The sequence below is a fragment of the Tenrec ecaudatus genome, chromosome 6 (genome assembly GCF_050624435.1).
Source record: "Tenrec ecaudatus isolate mTenEca1 chromosome 6, mTenEca1.hap1, whole genome shotgun sequence".
Taxonomy (NCBI): domain Eukaryota; kingdom Metazoa; phylum Chordata; class Mammalia; order Afrosoricida; family Tenrecidae; genus Tenrec; species Tenrec ecaudatus.
This window is the reverse complement of record NC_134535.1, coordinates 72,395,865-72,419,437: the sequence shown is the minus strand read 5'-3', so window position 1 is coordinate 72,419,437 and position 23,573 is coordinate 72,395,865. Positions and strand designations below refer to the sequence as shown.

Below are 23,573 nucleotides of genomic sequence, written 5' to 3'. Positions count from 1 at the left end.
GGAATCATCTGGGGAGTTTTAAAAATTACCGAAGCCTGGATCCTACCCTCCGAGGTGCTAAAGTAAGTGGTCGAGGGTGTGGCCTGGGCACTGGGACTTTTAAAACTCCCTGAATGTCTGCAATGTGCAGCCAAGGTTGAAAACCACTATTGCAGGAGCCTGTTCACAGATCATTCGACCATTATTAACGAGACAGTTCTTTACAGCCACTTAAGCTCTCAGAGCCTCCTGGAGTTGTCGGTACTATTCTCACAACGCACAGCTGCTGAGCGTGCTCGTGATTCTGTCAGTGCCACAACGGAGCCTCTGTAAGGAGGCTGAGCAGTGATTACACTGTGCCCTCTTCCAGTAACAGCCTAACATGTCTTGTCAGGCAGGCGTTTGTACCAGGTGACTTTGAATGTTCTTTCCGACTCGGAGATTCTGCAACTGCAGCTCTCAAAGGAAAGGCAGTCACATCCTTGCCTCTAAATTCCTCTTGCCACGTTCTGGTTTCCAGGGCTGGGCACCGAGGGCTGGTGAGAGGCGAGGGAGCGATGTACAAGAGGCGTTTTACTCACAGGTGCTGCAGGTGGGGCAGTTTAAACATCTTGGCGGGGATGGTTGAGAGCCGGTTCCTGTTCAGCTTCAACACCAGGAGTGTGTGGGCTAAGTTGTCAAAACAACCAGGTTCCATGGCGGTGACTCGGTTGCTGTTGAGATACCTGTGGGCAGGTGGGAGCAAAGCTTCATTCTCGTGTCTTTGGGGAGTTAAAGTGCATGTGTGATTCTCTATCACATCGTCACGCATCATCTGTATCAATGGGACCTTACAGTATTGCTGTTTGGCATCTGTGGATCAATCCTGGTCATAATGAAAGTTATTCAAATATCTGGAGATTGCAAAACGTTGTCAGTTATTTATCTTTTTATGAAATCCAATTATTTCTCAAACACAGCGGCAGCTTAGTTTTAATTGTGTTTCAGGAAAAGAAGCCCTAGCTAGCCCATGTCGTTTTCCCTGGCAGTGAAAGGGCATGAAATGTTTGTAATCCTCCAGCACAGGAACGAAATGAAGCTTGTGTTTGCTTGGGCTTATGGCAGGCAAATCACAAGGCAATAAAAAATGTCCCATTTTGGATCCCCCAGCAGTACCATAGGCGGTTTATTATATCAAAGTTTATCGTTTCATGATAACACCCTATCTTCACTCTTGTTGTTACCGGTCGGTTCTATCAAGTCAGCTCCGACTCCAGCGAGTCCTGTGTGAACAGAAGGGAGCTAGCCTCAAACCGCCTGCCAAGTTCGAGCTCGCTGTCACAGCTGATACCTTCATGCCGAGCAGCAGGTTTTTGTTACAGAGAAATTCACTTACAGATGCTTCAGGGGTAGAGAGGGAAATGCCATTTTAATCGCTGAAATATTGTTGCCACTCAGGTCCAAAGTTTCCAGGGACTGGAATTGTTTCAGATGTTCAGGCTCTATTTCACTAATTCTGTTTCCGGCCCTAGAATTGAGAAGACGGCAGAGATAACAGAGTCAATGAGGCAGTCATCTGACGGCAGAAACACAGTTTTCTGTTCCTAACTTGTTCCTCGGGAGAAAGACAAGGCTTTCTACTCCCGTAAAGAGTTACAGCCTCAGAAACCTCCACGGGCAATGACGAGTGAGAACTCACTCCTTGGAAATATGGAAAACGGATTCCTCTTAAAAGAACGTGTACTTATTTGATCTCCCCGCCCCCCCCCCTTGCCCCTTCAAGAGCAAGGGCATTTCCATGTTCAATGGCAATACCATCACTCAATGCCATCGAGTGGATTCTGATTCCAATAGGCCAGGATAGAACTGCCCCTGCAGGGCTCCTGAGCCTGTACATCCTTATGGGAGTGAGTGGAAGTCCCCTAATCAATGCCAATTGAAGGATGAAGAGTGTAGGAGGGGAGTCTAGGCTGTCCATCTGGAGATAGCTAATGAGACTTCTGTGTGGGCATGGCCTTCTCCTGAGAATTCTGGTACTTCCTTCTTTAGAGGCAGAAGACAGTCTCTCTCTCTCTCTCTCTCTCTCTGCTAATCCCTGAGAGACATTGCAGCTGGCAAGACCGCTGAAGCTGGAGGAGCCACGGAGAGACCCCTGCCAGCACTGAGATGCTTACAACACCACTGGACCCAAAGACGCTCTACCCACTGACCTGTGATCATCCTGCATTTGGCTTCATTGCATGTGTGTTGTGAGTCTGAAGAGGACTTTTTAGATTGGTATTGGACATAATATGGGCTAATATCAGACTTATGGCCTTGGACTGGACTGGGTTGGGATGTTTTCTCAATGTTCAATTGCTCTTGTATATAAATCTCTTTCTTATACACATGTGTGTCCATGGATTTGTTTCTTTAGTCTACCCAGACTAACAAGAGTGGAAACCTCATCTTTCTCCCGAGCAAATCCACAGACCCTTTAATTTTATATTAAATAAAACTTGTTGCCACTGAATTGATTCTGACTCATGGCTACCTCCTGCATGCCAGAGCACGACTGCTCTCCACACAGTTTTCAATGGCTGGGTTTTCTTCTTCTTCTTTTTAAATCATTTTACTGGGGGCTCGTACAACTCGTATCACAATCCATCCATCCATCCATCCATCCATTGTGTCAAGCATATTTGTACATTTGTTACCATCATCATTCTCAAAACGTTTTCTTTCTACTTGAACTCTTGGTATCAGCCCCTCATTTTTCCCTCCCTCTATTTTCCATCCACCAGGGAGGGGGATTATATGTAGATCATTGTGATCAGTTCCCCCTTTCTTCCCCACCTTCCCCTTCCCCTCCTGGTGTCACTACTTTCAATGTTAGTCCTGAGGGGTTTATCTGTCCTGGATTCCCTGTGTTTCCAGTTCTTAACTGTACCAGTGTATATCCTCTAGTCTAGCCGGATTTTTAAGGTAGAATTTGGATAATGATAGTGTGCGGGGTAGGGGGGTGGGTAGGAAGCATTAAAAATTAGAGGAAAGTTTTGTTTCATTGATGCTATACTGCACCTTGACTGGCTCATTTCCTCCCCTGTGACCCTTCTGTAAAGGATGGTCCAGTTGCCCACAGATGGGCTTTGGGTCTCCACTGCAGCCTCCCCATCATTCACAATGATGTGATTTTTTTGATGCCTGACACCTGATCCTATTGACACCTCATGATCACACAGGCTGATGTGCTTCTCCCATGTGATCTTTGTTGCTTCTCAGCTAGATGGCCGCTTGTTTACCTTCAAACCTTTAAGACCCCAGATGCTATATCTTTTAATAGCCAGGCACCATCAGCTTTCTTCACCACCTTGCTTATGCACCACTTTGTCTTCGGTGACCGTATTGGGAAGGTGATCATCATGGAATGGCAGTTCAGTAGAACAAAGTGTTCTTGCATTGAGGGAGTACTTGAGTAGAGACCCAATGTCCATCTGCTACCTTAATAGTAAAACTATACATATATGCACATAGATCTATTTCCTCATCGTCATATATACATATATTTACATATGTATTTGCTGTATTTAGACTTCTATAAATGCCTTTGCCTCCTACTTCTTTCCTCTATTTCCTTTTACTTTCCTCTTGTTCCAATATCATGCTCAACCTTCATTTGAGTTTCAGTAATTCCTCTGTTAGATTGCTTTTGATCAAAACCTCCTCTCCATTGATTTTGGATCACTTGTTGTTCCCTTTTCCCTGGGTTTGTTAACGCCCACTTCCTTTCCCCCACCTCCCTCTCCCCCTGGAACCATCCACCCTTCTGTTTTCTCAACCAGCTTGTTTATCCCGCCTATCTAGATAGACCTATAGAGATAATAATATGCACAAAAAACAAGGCAGAGCAAAACAAAAGAAAACAAAACAACAACAAAAAAGTAATGACAAAAAAAAGCCTGTAAAGAGTTCAAGGTCTGTTTGTTGACATTTAGGATTGTTTTCCAGTTGAGTCTGATGGGGTGCCACACCCTGGCCCTAAAGTCTAGTTTTGGTACTCCCTGGGGACTTCGTTGCTCTGTTCCCCTTGCTGTTCTGTTGCACACCCTTAGTGTTTCACCTAGGTATGGTGGGGTCAGATCAGGTGCAATTCTTGCACTGTTTCCAGTGTTATCTCCTGTAGCACTATGGGTCAGTTAGGGACATCATGTCTTGTAGTGGGGTCAGTCCTATGGTCCTCTCTGTGCATTGGCTGCTCTGAGCAGCCAATTTGTCCTCAGGGCTTGGTGGGCCAGGATGTGCTCCACACTCTCTTCCTCCTCCTTCATTTGCTCCTGTGTGCTCTGATCAGACGTGTCCCTCTCCCTGAGCTGCAGATTCAGTGCTGTCCTCTGAAGTGAATGTCTGGTTTTTCTGAAGTAAATGCCCACCTCTTTCTTTACAGGCCCTCTGGTGGGCTTGAACTGTCAACCTTTAGTAATCAAGTGCATTAACCACTTGTACTAACACAGAGTGGAAACCTCATCTTTCTCCCTAGCAAATCCACAGACCCTTTAATTTTATATTAAATAAAACTTGTTGCCACTGAATTGATTCTGACTCATGGGTACCTCCTGAATGCCAGAGCACGACTGCTCTCCACACGGTTTTCAATGGCTGGGTTTTCTTCTTCTTCTTTGTAAATCATTTTATTGGGGGCTCATGCAACTCTTATCACAATCTATCCATCCATCCATGGTGTTGAGCACATTTGCACATTTGCTGCCATCATTACTTGTACCACCAGAAAATTGCATATAAAAAACACCTGTGGTCATCTAAATTCTATGTACTGAAAGAGACCACGCTTTGGCTTTCCCCCACATTGTCTTTATTCGCAGTCCTGCTTCCTTCTCACCGTATTAGATCTTATGTGACCCCTCAGCTGGTACATCAGCCACTCACATGTCTGTTCCTAACGCGGGGGCAGCACAGGGGCACTGTGGGTCCGAGCTGACTCCGGGGCACCGAGGGCTTTTTGAGGTTGTTATTTCGTTCTATTTCGAGTTCTCCTCGTGGAAGGAAGTCATAACACAAATGCCAGGAGAGACCCCTTTTCTTTTAGGAAAGGGCTTCTTTCCATGCATTGTCATAGTGCTTAAAACCATCAGGCATGCTCCGGGACTTTGAATATTATGAAACAATCACAAGGGAAACTAGTACAGAGAAATAATCACTGGGAGTAATAACATTAGACTACCAATTAGATTAGATGAATGTATTTTTTGAATTAACAGTAGTCTTAAATGCTTAAAGTCCCTGAACTGTGCTGTTCAACATGGCTGCCAGTAGCTACATAGAGTATTTAAGCCAATAACAACTACATATTATTTAAAATTTCATGATATGAACACATCAGTCATATGTCAGGGGATTGTGGAATACACCGGGTTAGTGGCTATCACACCAGACAATCTCCCACTGATAACAATCCCACCCTTGTGGAGAGTTCTGTTGTTTAAGCATTATGTCAGACTATACATAGAGGGGGTGGCGGGAGGCAGAAAACAGAGGTTAAGTCAAAGCACTTAAGAAAGTCATCAACACCATAGCTCCCAAGAGGAAATTTCAACTTTACACGACAGTCTTGGTGGACAACAGGAGCCCCACAGGAGTCCACTAACAATCTTCATTACCACATTTGCTCGAAACCTTATCAGACAATCTGATCGTTTCAGAACATAATTTCACAGGGACAAATGGCATGTCAAGGTAGAAAGGCTGTGACGATACAAATACAAGTGTCCCCTTTCTAGCCCGAGGGACAATGCCACCATCTGGTGTCCCTGAGCAGGGTGCTGCATGCCCTACGAGTCACCAGTCACTTCAGTCGGTAGCACTGTGGGTGGGCTTGTGCGCTCCTCTGCCCCTGGAATCTACCTGTATTTCAAAGACCAGCAGAGTCCAGCACAGGGGGCAGATTTCCACAGAGCTTCCAGAAGGAATCAGACAACTAAGCTGGACCAGGCTACCCAAGTCTAAACACCTGGCCAGTGGACACTGTTGGCTAGCAGCAGCAGGCAAGCCCTCAGGCCAGAAGGTACTAACAATACAACCGAGGAAAAGCACACACACACACACACACACACACACACACACACACACACACACACACACCCAGTAGCGTTGACCTGAACGGCAGGTGAAAGAAAGTTTCAAGGGCTTCTGAGTTGCTGATGTGGCATGATTTCAATCGAGAAGAAATAGCGAAGAACAATTCATTATTTAAGAGAATGCGGACAGTAGAAAGTATGAATCTAGGAAGATTAAAGGACTCGAAACATGAAATGGGACACTCGAAGACCCATGGCATTATCATTGTAAAACCAAACCCATGGGCACCAAGTCCATTGCAGCCCAAAAGGACCCTACATGATTGAGTAGAAAAGCTCGCGTGAAATTTGCACACAGACCCAAAAGTAACCATCTGAATAGAACAGGGAGGTAATTCATGGTGTAGAATCAGGAAAGGTGTGCATCATATCAGGGTTGTATCATTTCACAACACTAGTTCAATCCGTATGTTAAGCAAATAAGCTGAGAAGTTAGGTGTAAAGAAGAAAGTGGCTGCAGCGTTGGAGGAAGACTAAGCACTTTCAATGTACAGATAGCAGCTTACTCGCTCAAAGAGAAGAAAACTTGAACCATTTACTAATGAAATTAAAAACTAGATTTCAGTATCAATTACAACTCATCAAGGAGAAAAACAAAAATGCTCATAACTGATCCAATAGGCAACATCATGATAAACTAAGGAAAGGGTGAAGTTGTCAAGGATTTCATCTTACTTAGAGATCCACCATCCAGAACACTTCATAGCGCTCATGTGGAACCTCTACCTGGATCAGGAGGTAGTTGTGGAAACAGAACAAGAAAGTTCTGCATCGTTTAAAACAGTGTTCTCAACCTTCCTGATACCGTGACCCTTTAATACAGTTCCACAGGTTGTATTGACCCCCACAACCATAAAATTATTTCCGTTGCTACTTCATCACTGTCATTTTGCTACTGTTATGAATCGGGCGACCCCGGTGAAAGGGTCGTTTGACCCCCAGAGGGGCCGTGACCCACAGGTTGAGAACCGCTGGTTTAAAGTCAAGAAAGGCGTGTATCAGGATTGTATGCTATCACCACACTTAATCAATCTGTCTGCAGAACAAATCATAAGAGAAACTGAACGTTGAAGAACAATGGGGCGTCGGGATTGGATGAAGGCTTATGAACACCCTGTGATAAGCAGATGGCATAACGTGCTTGCTGGAAGCAAGGAGGGCTTGCACCTGCTGACGAAAATCAAGGATCCCAGCTTCAATATGGATTACAACTCAGTGTCAGAAAATAAGTGAAGATCCTCAAAACGGAACCAATAATGAACACCGTGATAAACGGAATAAAAACCGAAGTTCTCAAGGGTTGCATCTTACTTAGATTCACAATCGATGCTCATGGAAGCAGCAGTCAAGAGATGAAAGGATACATGGCATTAGATCACTTTATGGTGTTGAAAAGCACAGATGTTACTCTGAGGACCACAGTCCACCGGACTCGAGTCACGGTATTCTCCATTGTCTCATATGCACGTGAAAATCGGACATTGAATAAGGAAGTACAAAGAGAAATCATTGCGCTTGAATTGTGATGATAGTTAAGAACACTCGACGTACCCCGGCCTGCCTAAAGAACAAACAAGTTTGACTTGGTCCCAGAGATTCCTGGGTGCAGATATTATTGCAATAAGTTCTTACGCAGGGGGTGCCTCCAGACAGATATTCCTTGTAGGAATGCTGAGTTTGGGGTTCAAAGCAATCTGTGAACCCACTCTGAGAGCTCTTCTGCCAGGACTGAAAGTGCCCGGGAACAGAGCCTTGATCATTACATCTCAGGGAGACAAAGAGGCAAACAACATCCGCTCAGGATGCAGGCCGATCGCCTGACTGTTTGCGAATGCTAGCTGTTGCTTTCCGCACACAAAAGAGAATAACGGGGTGAGGGGAGCAAGTCAGACCGACCCCTCAAACCACGCGAACAAGCCACACTTCTCGAAGCGCTGCAAAAGCCCTCTGCGTGTCACTTTTAACCAGGCTGGAATGGCTCTGTGATAGGAGTTTTGATTTCCGTCACCGGGAGACCTGGATTGGATCCTTGGCCATGCACATCATACAGAGCCACCATCTCCTATTCGGAGGTTTGTGTTTCTATGCCCTGGTGGCTGTGGCCTGCATGGTCCAAAGTTTTAAAGCACCAGCCACTCCTTGGGAGAAGGATGGGGTTTGCTGGCCCCATAAACACTGGCCGTCTTCAAAACTCACAGGGGCAGTGCTGCCCCGTCCTACAGCACCGCGATGAGTAGGCATCGCCTCGACAGCAGCGAGCGAGAGCGAGTAGGACGCTGAGGAGCTTTTGAAGGAGCATTGTGGTAGTTACATATTCTGGTGTCAATATGAGAGGATTATGAAGGAAGGGGTGGAGTCTGTCCTGTCAATCAAAATATAACCAATGAGGCCTCTGTGTGGGCATGGCCTCCTGACGATTCTGGGAATGCCTCTATTTTCCTCCTTGGAGGCAGGAGACATACTCTCCCTCTGCTCACTCCCTTGGAGACATTCAACCGACAAGGCTGACTCCTATCGAGACACCCCTGAGGACCTCCCCTGATGCAGCCCTCAGCAATGGAGAAGCCACGTGGAGACACCTGCCAGCGCTCAGCTGCTTACAACGCCACTGGATCCACAGACTTTCTACCCACTGGCCTGTGATCGTCCTGCATTCGGTGGTCTCACTGCATGAGTTTCATGAGTCTGAAGAGGACTTTATAGATTGGCATCAGACATATGGACTAATATCAGACTTCTGGGCTTGGACTGGACTGGGTTGGGGTGCTTTCTTAATGGACAATTGCCCTTTCTATAAAACTCTCTCTTATACACATGAGTCACCGTGAATTTGTTTCTCTAGTGTACCCAGATTAACACAAGCATCTAGACTAAGATGGACTAGAAGGAAAAAGCCTGCTGAGCTACTTCCAAGAACAGTTCTCTGATTCACCACTCATCACGGGACGGGTCACAGGCCAGGCCTGGGTTTCCCTCCACGGTGCTTGGGGTGAACAGGAGCTGGGAGCCAACTGCAGGACGGCAAACAACATGACATGTTTAAGGTCTGTGGGGGGCTGCCCTTTTCGATCATTAGCATTCAAGTCGTCAAACAACCTAACATTTTTAGAAAGTAGTCCTATACCAAGGGACAAGACTAGGTTACATGAATATAATTGGCCTTCAGACCCTAACTTTGAGACCAGTTTTTGTTTTAAAGGAAAAAAGATTAGCAATCCCAAGTACATGTAATGACTATCAAGCCCCTCGGATTCTCATAAAATCTTAGTGACTCTGTTTGGAGTCAAGTCAGCCATGACCTCTGATTGTGACCATTTCCCACATCTGGATTGGCCTACGAGTAAACTCCTTGATCTAGCTGTGAGGTACAGAGTAATGCAAGTGAGACAATTAGCCAATTTCTAGGCCCCGGAGATGGATTCAGTCCCAGAGACAAACCACAGGCCTTAGGGTCAGGGTGTGTGGGTTAAAGAAAACCACACTTTGGGGGGGGACAAAACAACTTCTCTTCAATACATAACCCAAATGTTTGCCTTAGCAGGATGTCCTCCCACAAACAGTATGGTCCCCCTTGCAGTCCCTCCTCCTCCTCGGTCCCCCACCCTGTCCCCGACCACTACCTCCCAGCACTCTCCGCATCTGGTTCTGGCCCCCAGAATGTCTGGGGCTTGCACAGCTACGCTGCCATTTAACAACAAAAAGCTTAGCTGTAGACTTCTGCAATAAATGGGAGCAAATTAGCTTCTCAGGGGAAAGGGGGGAGGGGCCCACAGGTGTCTACCACGTTGGTCAAATAAGGCTACATGTTAGATAACAGGCCCGACAATCTATGGTTTATATTTTCGCTTGTTTATAAGGTAATTATGAACAAGGTATTAAAACTGCCAATTACTTGAGTGACGAATAAAATTTTCCTTGCAGTAAAAGTGTGCTCCAGCCAAAGCCAGCAATTTCCTGAACCACACACCTCCTAAATCGCAGTGTGAAAGTGCTCAGTTAGAGTCGGCGCGGGGACAGGGCCGTCTTTGTCAGCTCTGCTTCCCGGCACAAAAATCCCTTACAACGGCGGCATAATCGTCCCTGTATCACACAACTTTAAGTCTTCCCTAATGGAACTGAACTAAATCCAAACACCAGGTTCATATTCGCTCTCTGGCAAAGACCCCACCTGATGTGTTACCAGTTCAATAAACAAAATAAAACAACTTGCTATGTTATCATGAAAGTGGGGCGAAATTAAAAATAATAATGATAACTATATTTAAAACAAAGAATGAAAATCTTTGTAAAATCAGTTGATTACCTAAAACTCTCAGACCAAACTGATTCCATGGCCAGGACCACAAACAGCCATTTCCAGAGGACAAACCTTCCACTCAACGCCAGCTCCACCTCCTTGCATATGGACGGATGCCAAAATTGAGCATCCATTAAAAAGAACTGCAGTCAATTAATATTTTTGGCAGGATAAGTAAAAGCACTTTAGCAAAAAAACAAACAAGATCTGCGTGATGCCTTTTCCATGGCTTAAATTAATACGGAAACATTAGCTTTTCATTGTTTAAAAATCACAATAGGGTGTAGTATTCGGAAGGCATTTCGGCCCTGTGTGCAAACCCATCCTGGAGACTGGGGCTATTTTGGACATCTGTGTGTGTTGATAGGTCAGGGAGTCGCACGGGCAAACTCATTGCTAGGGGAAAGTATAGTGAGTTCTGTGGGGGGAAACCAGCCTCGGGTGGGGGACTTGTTTGGTGAGGGAGGCTCAGTACCGGCAGGAGTCCCTAAGAGGCTACAGTATAGGCAGGAGTCCCTGGTCTCCTACGCTTGTTTTCTTGGGGCCAGCTGCCTGTTTCACCTTGTCACCACCTTTGCCAAATGCCTTTCACAGGCAGAGGCACATGGGGCAGATCCATGCGAAACACCGCAGAGTGGCACGTGCTCTGATAGGGTGGAAGCCGTTTCTGTGGCCAACTCTCAAGTCAGGCCCCACGAACGAGGATGCCAAGCATAACAGAACCCAGTCCTGCCTGCTCCCGCACCGTCGCCATGATTGGCTACGGATGGGAACCTCGTGATCCACATGGCTTTCCTTGGCTGAGTTGTGCACGGAGTCTGCCAAGCCCTTCTTCCTAGTCTCTTGTCACCTGAAAGCTCTGGTGAAGCCTGTTGAGCATGACAGCAACGCACGCGCCTCTAATGACAGGCGGGGGCATAGCTGGGTGTGAAGTACATCACTGGGTCTTGAACTTGGGTTTCCCTAAGAATTCTACCACTGCACTACGAATGCCTCACAAGGGGAGAAAGGGGCAGTGGAAACAGGGCAGGTTCCTCAGAAGCGTGGGGGTGATGTCAGTGGTAGGCCAAAAAACCCGACAAGGTAACCGCTCTGCTGAGGCTTCCAGGCTGTAAGGAGCTAGCTGGGCAAAGGAGAAGAAAAGCGAGAGGCCCCCCACAGATGCAAAGCCAGACACAGGCACGCGAGAGCAGGGCACGTGCTCCCACTGAGGCAAGAAATCAGGTCTTGAATGGCGGGAGCTCGGAGTCCAGGGAGGGCATGTGAAGAAGGGGGAAAGATCACTAGTCAGGGGCGGGAAGGAGCTGGGAGTAGACCCAGCGAACCCTGAAAACCAAGTTACGCTGCTGGCCTTTACTGCAAGATCACCTAAGGAGGTGAAGGATGTCACAGAGTAGAGGGGCGAAAGCTGACGTGAATCTTCATCGGAGGGTTCGGGCAACAGTGAGAAGGCAGCCGGGTGGACACAGCCGCACCTAAGAGGGCCTCTTGGGAGGCTACGGGTGTGACTACAGGCAGATGGCGAACGGTGATGGTCGATCAGGGGACCAGCGACAGTCTGCCTATGGACACCCACTTCGACAGCTGAAGACCATTTTTCCTCCGCTGTTCCAGGCAGAGACTGCTCTTTTCGCCTCCCCTGGCAGAGAGCTCCGCTCAGGTCTCCAGCCCTGCAGCCCCGGGGCATGGGGCCCGGCCCAGCCTGGCTTAGTTACCCTTCACTCTGCCCATCAGTGCTATGTTTCATGTTTCTAATATGGGAGGTCTTCCAAAGCACGGGAGCCAGGCTGAGACGGTGCCAGTCAGAACCCATCATAGGCGCCAAACTCCCTGCCATCGAACTGATTCTGACTCATGGAGACCGGTGAGACAGAGAGCTGCCCCTGTGGGCTTTCAAGGCTAGAGATCTTTGAGAGCAGAAACCTCTTTCTCCCAAGACTGAGCGGTAGTTTCAAACTGCTGACCCTGCAGATAGCAGTGCAACGAGCAACCCCCTGCGCCACCAGGCTCCTCAGAAGAGCACAGTGCTGCTACGGCATCGTCTGTAAGGACTGCAAAAGGAAGGCTGAGTGTTCTCATAGAAGAAACGCCCCAATTTGTTCCAGCATCCTTAACGCCTGTGCTGAACAGAAACATGGATTCCGTTCCTAACTGTAAAGATGCCGTTTAGGAGGTTAGTGACACGGCCACTTATCTGTTGACTCCCTGTGACCTTCAGAAAGCACAGGGTCTTAAAAATCTCATGGCCTTGGGCTGAAGGGCAGAAAGAGCTGGTCGATCCCCAGCGTTCGAGAGGAGGATGAAGGAGTTAGAAGAGCCCCGGCTAGTGAGGAACCCGGGTAGCAGGTATTTCTCACACTGGGATTCCTGTCCTGATCAAACCAGAGCTTCTGAAGAAGCAAGAAATATCGGGGTCCTCCATTTCCACCGAAACCCCAAGTTGCAGACTGGGAAAGGAAGGGGAGCACTCTCTCATTGGTCAAGGCAAGCCCTCAGAAGTGAAGAAGGACCATCCCGTGCTATACACACCGTAGTAGCTTTTATAAATAAATACTCTAGAGATGCGTTGAAGTATTTGCAAACAGTGCGCCCGCCATTTCCTTTAAGGGACGTGAACAACCAAGATTGTGGTGTCCTGGGGGTCCTGGAACCAGTCCCACATGGATACTGAGGAACCGTATCTCAAAAGCTTCAATTGTCTCCCACCTATTGCACAAGATGACAGGCGGCTTACGCCTCACAGCTGGGATGTGTAAAGACATGCAATGTTGGCTGTTTAGAGAAGGTGTGGACATGCAGCATTGCCCCCAAGAGGGAGGGGGGTGTGCTCTGAAAGTTCATTTGAAACCATTTTTATATGGCTACAGTGCCCTCTTTTCTTAGAATGCGTGGATCCAAACACATCCCTTAGGTCCAATTTGGTTATTGGAACTAACGAACTGCTGAATCAGTGACCACCACACACAACTACTGAGAAAGCTTCCGATGTGTCCTGACATGTGCAATCAGCCTGGCCCCAAGGATTTCTACATAACCAGCTTAGCACCCTTTGCAAGATTACCAACTGTTAAATGTGTGTGTGTGTGTGTGTGTGTGTGTGTGTGTGTGTGTGTGTGTGTGTGTATATATACACATTTGGGAAGGAAAAACAAAAACCTCGCTGCCACTGCTGATCCTGCCTCAGAGCAAGCCTGGAGGACCGAGCAGAACTGCTCCCCAGGGTTTCGGGCTGTTGATCTTCAGGAAAGGAGAGAGCTTCTTCCCTCCCCAGCAGAATGGCTGCTCGGCTCGAACCACACACTGTGTGGATAGCAGCCCTGAGTCACCAGGGCTCTGTGAACAGATTAAAACCCAAAAATAAAAGTCACTGTCATCGAGTGGATGCCGACACAGAGCAACCCTACCGGACAGGGTGAACTTGACCCTGTGAGTTTCCGAGACTGTAGCTCTTTCTGAGAGCAGACAGGCCCGTCGTGAGCGGCCCATACAGAACCCCCGCGCCACCAGGGCCCCTGGAACACGTCCATGATCCCCTTTATTTCCAATAACAATCCCCCCACTCTCCTGCCCAAAAACCCAACAAAACAAAAAAAACCTTCTTGGAAACTGCCTGGCTGGAATAACTAACACCTCATAATATGAGACTTCTTTTAAGGAGAGATTTGGCGAGGAAATAACCTCTCCCATACAGATAAAAATAAACTGCCTCTGCTCATCTCGTTTCTAGAAAGATAATTAAGAAGTTTCATTAAAAGAGCACATGCTTAGACTGGCCCACTGGTCCTGTGGCATCAAAGAAGAAAGTCAGCGAAGGAGTTTTGCAAGGAAACAGATTCTTGATTAAGAATTAATGATACTAAGTACCAAATAAGCCATGATGTAAGATGTAAAGAGTCAGTTCTTTCAGCTAAAAGCAAGGTCAACACAAAATGTAATTATCTTCTGGATCACAAACATGACAAAGATGGCTGCAGTGTTTTCATACAGACATTCCTAGGATAACCAGGGCCCTATTCATGAGCCAATTATAACACACGTTAAAAATGGAAAAAAGGAATTTCGGGTCAAAAGCCTATTCATAGCCCATACAAATCAACCCTTCTTTGAGCCCACAAGTGCAAATTCAATTTACTCTTCTATGTAAACAGAAATTTAAAAGCAAGGCCTAGAAGATGACAAAAAGCTAAAAAGGAGACACTTACTTAACAATTATTTTAATTTGCAGTAATTTAATGATGTCAATAAAAATCAACTCTACTTTGTTTTGGAAAAATATTATTTTTCCCCTTATCTCCCTTTGAGGGAGGATTGCTTCCTTCTTTAACCTTCCACGACACCAGTAAATGGCGCAAGCAAGCAATGCAATGCACCCAGCTACAATTTAAGTTCAAGTCCACTTCTTTCTTTCGGCGTCACCTTGGAATAAAGGCCTGGCAATTACTTTGGAAAAGTCAGCAGCTGAAAACCCTGCGCACACAGTTCGACTCTGACAACCTTGGGATTGCCAGGATTCAAAATCCACTTGATGGCTACTGAGTTTTTTAACCCCTGCTACCTCGCCATTTCCACAAGCCGGTTTGCCCACTAGCTTTTGATTGACTTCTAAGCAGAAAGAGCCTCAACCCCCCATCTGTGATTCGCTAGAACTCAGATTTCAACGAGTAGGTTAAAGACTCTGAAATAATCGATCAATCTTTGTTGGTTCAGAATCTCTGGCTCAAGGTTGAGCTTGGCCTGTAAGAATTTATCCACACTGTTATTAAAATGTCTATGGCAGGGGTCCTCAAACATTTTAAACAGGGGTCAGTTCACTGTCCCCCAGACCCATTGGAGGGCCGGACTATCGTTTTAAAAAAAACCTATGACCAAATTACTATGCACACTGCACATACCTTATTTTGAAGTAAAAAAACAAATGGGGCAAAACCACCAGGCAGGCCAGATAAATGCCCTGGGCAGGCCGCATGTGGCCCGCGGGAAGTAGTTTGAGGCCCCCTGGTCTATGTACATCAGGAAACAGCTGCCAGCCAGACGAAGTAAACATAGCACTGTGATCCACCAATGACCTGCAGGAAGTAGCATCGCAAAAAACCAAACCAATCTGCCATGGAGCTGAACCCTGACTCTGTGTGCGGCAGAGAACTGTGCCCACTAGCTTCCCAAGGCTGTGACCTTCCTAGTAGTCAAGCCCTTCACAGTTTGTGTCACCCAGGACTTGATGGAAACAGGAGATTTGTTTCCGTGAGGTACCGAATTGTCATCTAGCAGAAATGATCCACCCAGTTTTCTAGGCTGTAGTCTTTGTAGGAACAATCCTTGATGGAGCCGCGGGGTAAACATCGGGCTACTACTGAGAAAGCATAGCCCATGTGGTCCATAGAACACATGTGCTAAGACAAGGCTGGTGGTTTGAGCCCATCAGCAGCTCCATGGGTAAAGAAGAGGAGATGCTTGGCTGCTGTAAAGATGTGCAGCCTCGAGGACTCCATGGAATTGTTCTTCTCTATCAGAGGGGCTGCTCCAATCCGGCTCAACAGCGTGGTTCTGTCTGAGTTTTGGGAGACCTTATGGAAGTAGATCGTCAACTAATCTTCCCCTGCTTGTGGTTTGTCAGTCCCACTCTCTACTCCCCACCCTGAGAGGCTGGACATTTCTAAACCACGTTGGGAGCTGCAGTGCAAAACTGCTTGTTTCTTTGGGAATCAATTCCACTTTCTTCCCTCTTTTAAAGCAGTTACAATGGTTCCAGTTGCTTCCAAGTTTTCTTTTTTTAAAATTTTATTTCTTTTATTGGACAGTCTGCTCTCTTTTAGGATCCCAACTGATGCAGTTGATAATCAAAGGGTTGGTCACTCCATGGGAGAAGCCTGTGGCCGTCTAATTCCATGGGGATCTGCAGACATGGAAACTCTAGGGAGACGTTCTACTCTGCGCTAAAGGGTGGTCAAGAGTCAGCATAGACTTACAGGCAGTGGGGTTTGTTTGGGTTTCCTCCCCTATAGTCTCTGTTTCTGGGAAAGTAAGTCTTTTCCATTATTTAACTTGTATTCTTAAGACTATCTTTGTTTTAAGTATGGAACAGATTAGTATGGAATAAATGCATCAGCCCATCGTATGTAGCAAGAGGTCCTCAACAGAAACATAATCAGCGAGTAAAGCTAGTAATTCTCATAAAAATAACAAGATAGGAGTGTCAGCTGGCCACTCACTCAATATACGCCGACCAGGGTTGCTGAAGATGTAAGTGTCTTAAGCTTCATCAGCATCTAGTACTGTCACCAAGACAGGTAATAGTCCCATCATACTCGGCATCAGCCAGATCATGTTTCAAATACCTTGGACCATACCATCCTATCATGCTCAAGAGGCCTGCGAGGGCCGGGGCTTTGAAAGAATCTATCTCTGCACTGTCCAGAACAATAATCATTAGCCACAAGTGCCTATGCAGAGGCAAAATTCAGCTCCTCAGCCTCACCAGCCACATTTCAAATGTTTAACATCCGTGTCTCTAAGGGCTACTGTAGTCGAAGGCACAAAGAGCATTTCCATTATCATAAAAAGACCTCTGAGACAGTACTGGTCTCGACTCCAAGTCACCCAATAAAGGGGAATTAGACCTTGAGCCATGGAAGTGCCAGTTTGAAGAGGCCTTATGGCTTATGACGAGTCCTATTCGGTAGGAAAGGGGACAGAATCGCTGCCACTCTGTTGCATGTTCCGTCCACCCTCCCAACTACTTTCAGTTTGACTTCAGAGGTGCAGGACTTGCACTTAACTCCTGACATGACCCTTAAAGGGTTCCAAGATGTAGGTTTAGAAAGTGAAAAAAATGCATGCAACCTAACTGGAATGTGACTGGCTCTAGTAAAGATATTATGACGTTCAAATGTTCACATGCTTGCAACCCTATAGGCAAGGGGACTAAAGATCGCCATCAGAGACTCTGCCGTTTGTATTAGATACCTAGTGAGGCTATAACAGCAATGCCACACGGATGGCTTTAACAAAGGGAAATGTTTTCTCTTAAGAGTTTAAAGGGCTGGAAGTCCAAAGTCACAGTGGCATCTCTAAGGACAGGCTTGTCAGCGCTCTCTCACTCTCTCCTTCAGCACCAGGAGACGGCATGCCTTAGAAAGCTCCCTGTGCCTTGGTATCAACCTTCCGCAGAATCGCAGAGTTTGGGGCCTGGGCGCCAAGGATACGCCCTGCACCTAGCTCTCCTCTCTAGGTGGTAGTACAGCCCCCTGCCCCTCACTGCTTGCTCTTCTCTCCTTTCATCGGTAATAAGATCAATGGCGTTGCCAGCCATACTCTGGGGCAGCCCCCTGACACAGAGTCTGAGCTGGGACTGGGTAAGAGAGTTGCATCCCACCCTCAATCGTCATCATCTTACAAGAATTAGATCGTACCATGGGGGGAGGGGGTCATTACATCACTGCCGCATTGCATTATTATTATTACTGTCAAACCAGAGTATCATGGCCCAGGCAAGTCGGCATATATTTCGGAGTGGATATGATTTCAGTTCCTGACAGCACTTAGAAGGCATAGTCAAACGATGAAATCAGCAGACCTAACGTGGCTTAATGGTCTCACTTAAGATGATCTGGCTGGACTGAGAGAGTCCAATCACCTGACTCACCCTTTTAATATGGAACCGAAGCCCCTCCCGGAGGTCAGCTTTCAGAGAGATAATAGATTGGCTTATAAAATAAACAGTCACACCCTAGAGGAATGTGCTGCTTAGAACAATCAACTAGTCCGGACCAAACAGACACCATTTGCCCAGAAGCAAGATGAAAAGGCCAGAGGGGTAGGGAAGCTGGGTGGAAATGGGGGGAATGTTGACACATTGTGGGAACCGTGACAAATGTCGCAGAACTAGTTGTATATGAACTGAATGGGAAATTAATCTGCTGTGCAAACTTTTACCTAAAACATGACGTTCAAAAGGAAAAGGCATGTATGGGCAGGCTTCTGCACCTCTTCCTGCTCCCCTGCCCCCACTTGTCATCACCCATGGAGGAGAGCCACTTCTTGTGTATCTCTGTGCTTCCGGGGGGGGGCTGCAATGACTGAAAAGACTCAGCTCTCTTTTTGCCCCTGGGGTGATAATACTGGCAGCTGGGTGCCTCTGCTACCAAAGTGCACAGAGGACGAGCTTGGGGTTCAGGAATCCTGATCTGGATGCTGCTGCGCCCTGGGCCTTCGGAGACCAGCCTCTGAGCTCTCTGTTTGGGGGATGAAGTCTTGCTTTCACACTGATCCAACGTGGCTCGCACCATTCTACATAGAACACGTGGCCTGCCAGGTCTGCATGGAGTACCATGTTCAATTCAGAAAAAGACCAAAGAAAAGACAATCTAATACGGCTTTCCTACTCAACTGTGGAGCCAAGAGCTAGAGTTTTCTTTGGTTTTGTTTGCTCTTCCTGTCAGAGTAGGAAGACAATGAGACCTGTGGTAATGAAGCTAATGCACACTGAGTCAAGCTTCTTAGTGACAGTCACTCTATGACAACAGTAAGAGCCCTACCTGCAAGGTTGGCCATGGAAAAAACACCAGCCGCTCCTCTGCAGAAAGAAGGGACTTTGGCCTCTCAGGCAGTCACCTCTGGAACCCACAGGGACGTTCTAGCCTATTTGATCAGGTCCCTGGGAGTCAGCACTGACTCCATAGCAGTGTGTTTGTTTGTTTGTTTGGGGTGGGTGGTAGGGGTGTTGTTATTTATACCAGTGCAGGCTTTATTTTGTTTTCACTTCCAATGGAGGGCCAGGTGGCGTAGGAAAGGCTTCAGGGTTCAAGGTTCCCGGTGATGGCTCACAATCGACAGGAATAAAATGATCTCACTTGAGTTAAAGGGAACAAAATGCACAGGTGCAAGTATTTTGTTCTGATTCCCACTTACCAGAGTGCTATCAACCGCAATCAACGCCTTCTTGACCTTGGCTTTTGCCTTATCATACAAAGATTTCCATAAGTAACATTCCTAACTGTTGGCAGAGGAGCAGGAGGGCACCATTCACATCTGGAAATGTCACGGAGCCATGCATGACTGCATGGTCCTGATGTTAGTGCACCCTCTGTGGGCGGTGCCCTGGTGGCACAGTGGTTACCAAGTGCAACATCCACAGTTTGCAGCCCCCAGCAGCTCTGCTGGAGAATTAGCTATAGATTTGGAGCCTCAAAGGGACACTACGAGGCAGAATCAACTTGATGGCAGTGTGGGAGGGAGTGAGCAGGAGGGTGTGGGAGAAGGAACAGCACTTCCCCCCAAATAAATTAATTAATCAAGCCACTGAATACTCAGAGAAACCCATTTCTACTCTGACATACACGAGAGACACCAAGAGTTAAAACTATGTATGGAAACCTGTTTAAAAGAAAAAGAACCAACAACAAACAGGAATTGGAACCACCTAATAATGGAGCAAAGTGCCCAGGTGGCATAGAAGTGCCCTAGCAGGATAGAGATTGTGCAGCGGGCTGCTAACTGCAAAGTCAAGATTTCACAACCACCAGCTGCTCTGTGGGGGAAGATGAGGCTTTCTTTCCCCTCCTGTACAGAGTTCCCGGCCTTGGGAAGCCATGGGAGCCATTCTGCCCCTGGACTTTGGGGTGGCTGTGAGATGGACTCCATTCGGTGGCAGTGAGTTTGGCTGGGAATCATTAGGTAGCTTCTTCCTAGCGAGTGAGCACTCTGTCTCCGGAAAGGCTCACGGGGAGGCAGACAACTTCTCTTCAAGAAAGAGAACTCTCTCTTCTAATTCCAAGTCACTAGGTTTGTGGGCATACTCAAAAGTGATTATTAAATAGTTATGTAATCTGGAAAAATATTTACTTCCAATTCCCCTCATTTTATCTTTGATACCTACATGGGGGGTGTTGGCAAGGGAGGGAGGCAAGGGAAGGCTGGAGGAGGAAAAGATAAAAGGGAATGTAGACAATTAATTAACTCCTTCCCTGATTCTGTAAACAGTTATTCAGCTTTGAAGAATTTGGCTTATTCTTCGGCAACTACCTCATCAGAATTATGGGTAATCTGCAACTAAATTCAAAAGTATGTTTTATGAAAAAATATGATTTAGATTTTATGCCATAATATCCTTTGTTATATTAAAATTTCCTCATGTAGTATAACCAATAAGATGTATGTTTATCCTACGCTCTCTGGTACCTGCTAACTTCAAACAGCAGGATTATTACCTTAATGTTTAATCTTTCTTTCATTCTCGCTTTGGAAGCTAATCTATCCCACGCCTTCAGCGACAGAGAGAGGGCGGGAGACAGCCAGGAGGTGACCTTGCTGGAAAGGAAGTGTGATGCTCACATTGATCGTTGATGTTCCTGTCTTGTTCTGAATGTAGTAGGTAAGCACTCGTTAGCCAAAGAAGCTAATGGCACTGCTATTAGCGCCCTGTTTCATGGCTCTGATCTCTCTAGACAACGGAAAGGAGTCCTGGTGGTACAGTGGTTACGCGCTGCCTGCAACAGCTCGGCGGGTGACAATATTCTGCTTCCATTAAGATGACAGCCCAGAACACCCGATGGGACCATTCTGCTCTGCCACGTTCCCTGGTCTGAGTCCAAGATAGACTCCCCAGTTTACTCCAAGGCAACTAACAGCACCCACACTTCGCCAGAGCCCGGGCTTCTGTCTTCTGGAAGACATCAGAGAAACCAAAGCAAGATCGAGAAAGATCAGCAGTTACCGGGCCAGGATAGAGAGACATGCTGAATCTTGCCACTCCAATTACGAAGAGCGGCTGGCTATGACTGCTATCCAATATGCCTTGGCAGAACAAACCTCATCCAACTTAATGGAGTTGTTCTTGATACTTTAAAGCAGCAAAAAACACGGGCAAAAGAAGGGGGAAATGGTGTCGCTTTGAGGAAAACACTGGTTCTATAAGTTTCTAAGGCAAGCTATATGGGAAGTGAGAGAAATTACCCAATGGGTCTTTATGTGAAATATTAATAATTCCAGTACTTTAGAAATAGAACTTTTTATTCATAGAAACAATAGTATACCTATATATGGAGAGGCAGGAACAGATAGATTAACTTAACCGAGTTTGTTCTTGTCTAATATCTAACAATGTTACACTGTGGTCTAGGTCACAGCTCTTTAACTGTGGGCAGCTGAATACGGTGGGAGTCGGGAAAGAGTTGGCCACAGTAAAAGGTTTCTGAATGCACAATGACCAACACTGATTCCAAATCAAATGCCTGAGTCCGAGGTGCCCCTGGCAGCTCTGGTCTGGGTTGCAAATTCCTCAGCAAATCGGGGTCACTATTGGAAGAAGTTTAAGCAGCTCTGGCCTAGGGCATCTGCTCAATCATTCAACAAACTTGTCAAGAACTGCCCCAACACTGGGATTACAATGAAGACGTCAACAGACATGACCTCAACTTCTGTCAAGGTTCGTGCTGGTAAATGAGATGGGCATTGATTAAAGAACCACAAATGCACAACTGAAAACACATGGCGATGTATATGATAAAGCAGGTACTATAATAAGGAAACTTACATATTAAATACATGTATGGGAACTTACGTCTGATTTGACAAAAGAAGGGGGAGGGAATGTGTTCTAGACAGTGATCACAGGGCCCGAGGCAGAACCCGTCTGGCACCTTCCCAGCGCAGAGAGGCCCAAGAGTAAAGGGAGGAATGATCCAGAGGAGGCTCCATGGGAAAAGAGGACACATCATGTACATCCTCCTATGCCATGTCTGGAGATGAAGTTTGCTCTTAAGAGCAATAGGAAATCACTGGACGGTTAGAGGGGTTATATCACACACTTCAAACACAGTCATTCTAATTTGAGAATCAAAAATCTCGAAAGTTTTCAATATGGGGAGCAGCTTATGAGGAAATGCAGAGCGAAGAGATGTGACAAGCCGCTTCTCTAAGATCACAGCCTTAAATCTCAGTGAGGCAGATGCACATTGTGCGATTAAGCCCCTAAATGACTTGACAGCGATGGTGTGCGTTCTTTTGGTCTGCTTGTTTAAATGTACCATCCCCGCCCCCCTGCCCCTGAATGCCAAACTCACTGGCATTGAGTTAATATTGACTCATACCAACCCCACAGGACAGGGCGGATCTGCCACTATGAGTTTCCCAGACTAACTGTTTATAGGAATAAAAAGCCCCAATCTCTCTCCCAGGGTGCTCCTGGTTGTTTCACCCACTGACCTTGTGGATCAGAATCCAATTTGTAACCACGACACAACCAGGACTTCTTTAAAACTTACAAAGTGTTTTACAATAGAGCTGTGCCCACAGTAAACTCTGTTTGCATGCAAACCCCCCATAAACATCTTTAAGTCTAAGAAAACAGTACAGCTTATTATATAAGAAGTCTGCGTGCCGATTCTGCAGGTCTTGAGCTTGATATGCTTATTTTCACTAATTCCAATTCTCTGTGCCTTGTTTGTCCTGGGGAAGGTACGTATACATTGGGGATGATTCTTGAGATTCAAAGGGGTCTAATTCCAAGGGTTCGTCTATATCTAAGCGATATCATGAATTAGTTAACATGGCTCGTCTACACCCACCCTGTGTGGTTCCCACCAAAGACCCTGCATTTACTCCTGGTCTGGGTAAGACGGCGTGGCAGCCACTGATGGAGTGCTGGAACTCAGCTGTGCGTGAGGTCACTGTGACCGCCATCCCCCTGGGTATACCAGGGGCCTTTTCAGAAGCAGGAAGCGTGGATTGGAGGCTTCTGTAATAACCTACAGCTTGGGTGACCTTTAAGAGCGGACATCTATTGTCTCACTGTCCTGGCGTTAGAAGTCTGCATCAGGACATCCGTCTCGTGGGTCCTTTCTGCAGGCTATGTGAGGGAAACTGCTCCTGGCCTCTCTCCCGGTGCCCGGAGCAGCTGGGAGCATTCATTCCTTGACTTGCAGCTGCAGCTGCCTGCGCGGCCACCTGGCCAACCCTCCTCTGAGCCACAGGCTCTCCCTCTTTCCTTGTCTTTGATAAGAGCATGAGTCGTGTAGGGCTTTGCCCCAGTCCACTCAAGTATGACCTCAGACTTGTTAGCGTGACTAAAAGCATCTTCAAAGACCCTATTTCCACACAGGGATGTGTTGACAAGTATCAGGGTGTGAGGACTTCAACGCAGAGGGGATGATTCTGTCTGGAACAGCCGGTTCCTCAGGCAGTGACAAGAC

General features: G+C 46.8%; 1 protein-coding gene across 1 annotated transcript in view; it reads right to left on the bottom strand.

Moving 5' to 3' along the window:
- LRIG3 (leucine rich repeats and immunoglobulin like domains 3) overlaps positions 1 to 23,573 on the bottom strand; it is a 60,840-nt gene that overhangs the window by 22,518 nt on the left and 14,749 nt on the right. The window contains exons 4-5 of the mRNA XM_075551359.1: positions 1,355 to 1,486; positions 561 to 704 (exon numbers count right to left, since the gene is read on the bottom strand). Of these exons, the coding sequence (XP_075407474.1) occupies positions 561 to 704; positions 1,355 to 1,486 (276 nt within the window). The remainder of the gene's footprint in view (positions 1 to 560; positions 705 to 1,354; positions 1,487 to 23,573) is intronic.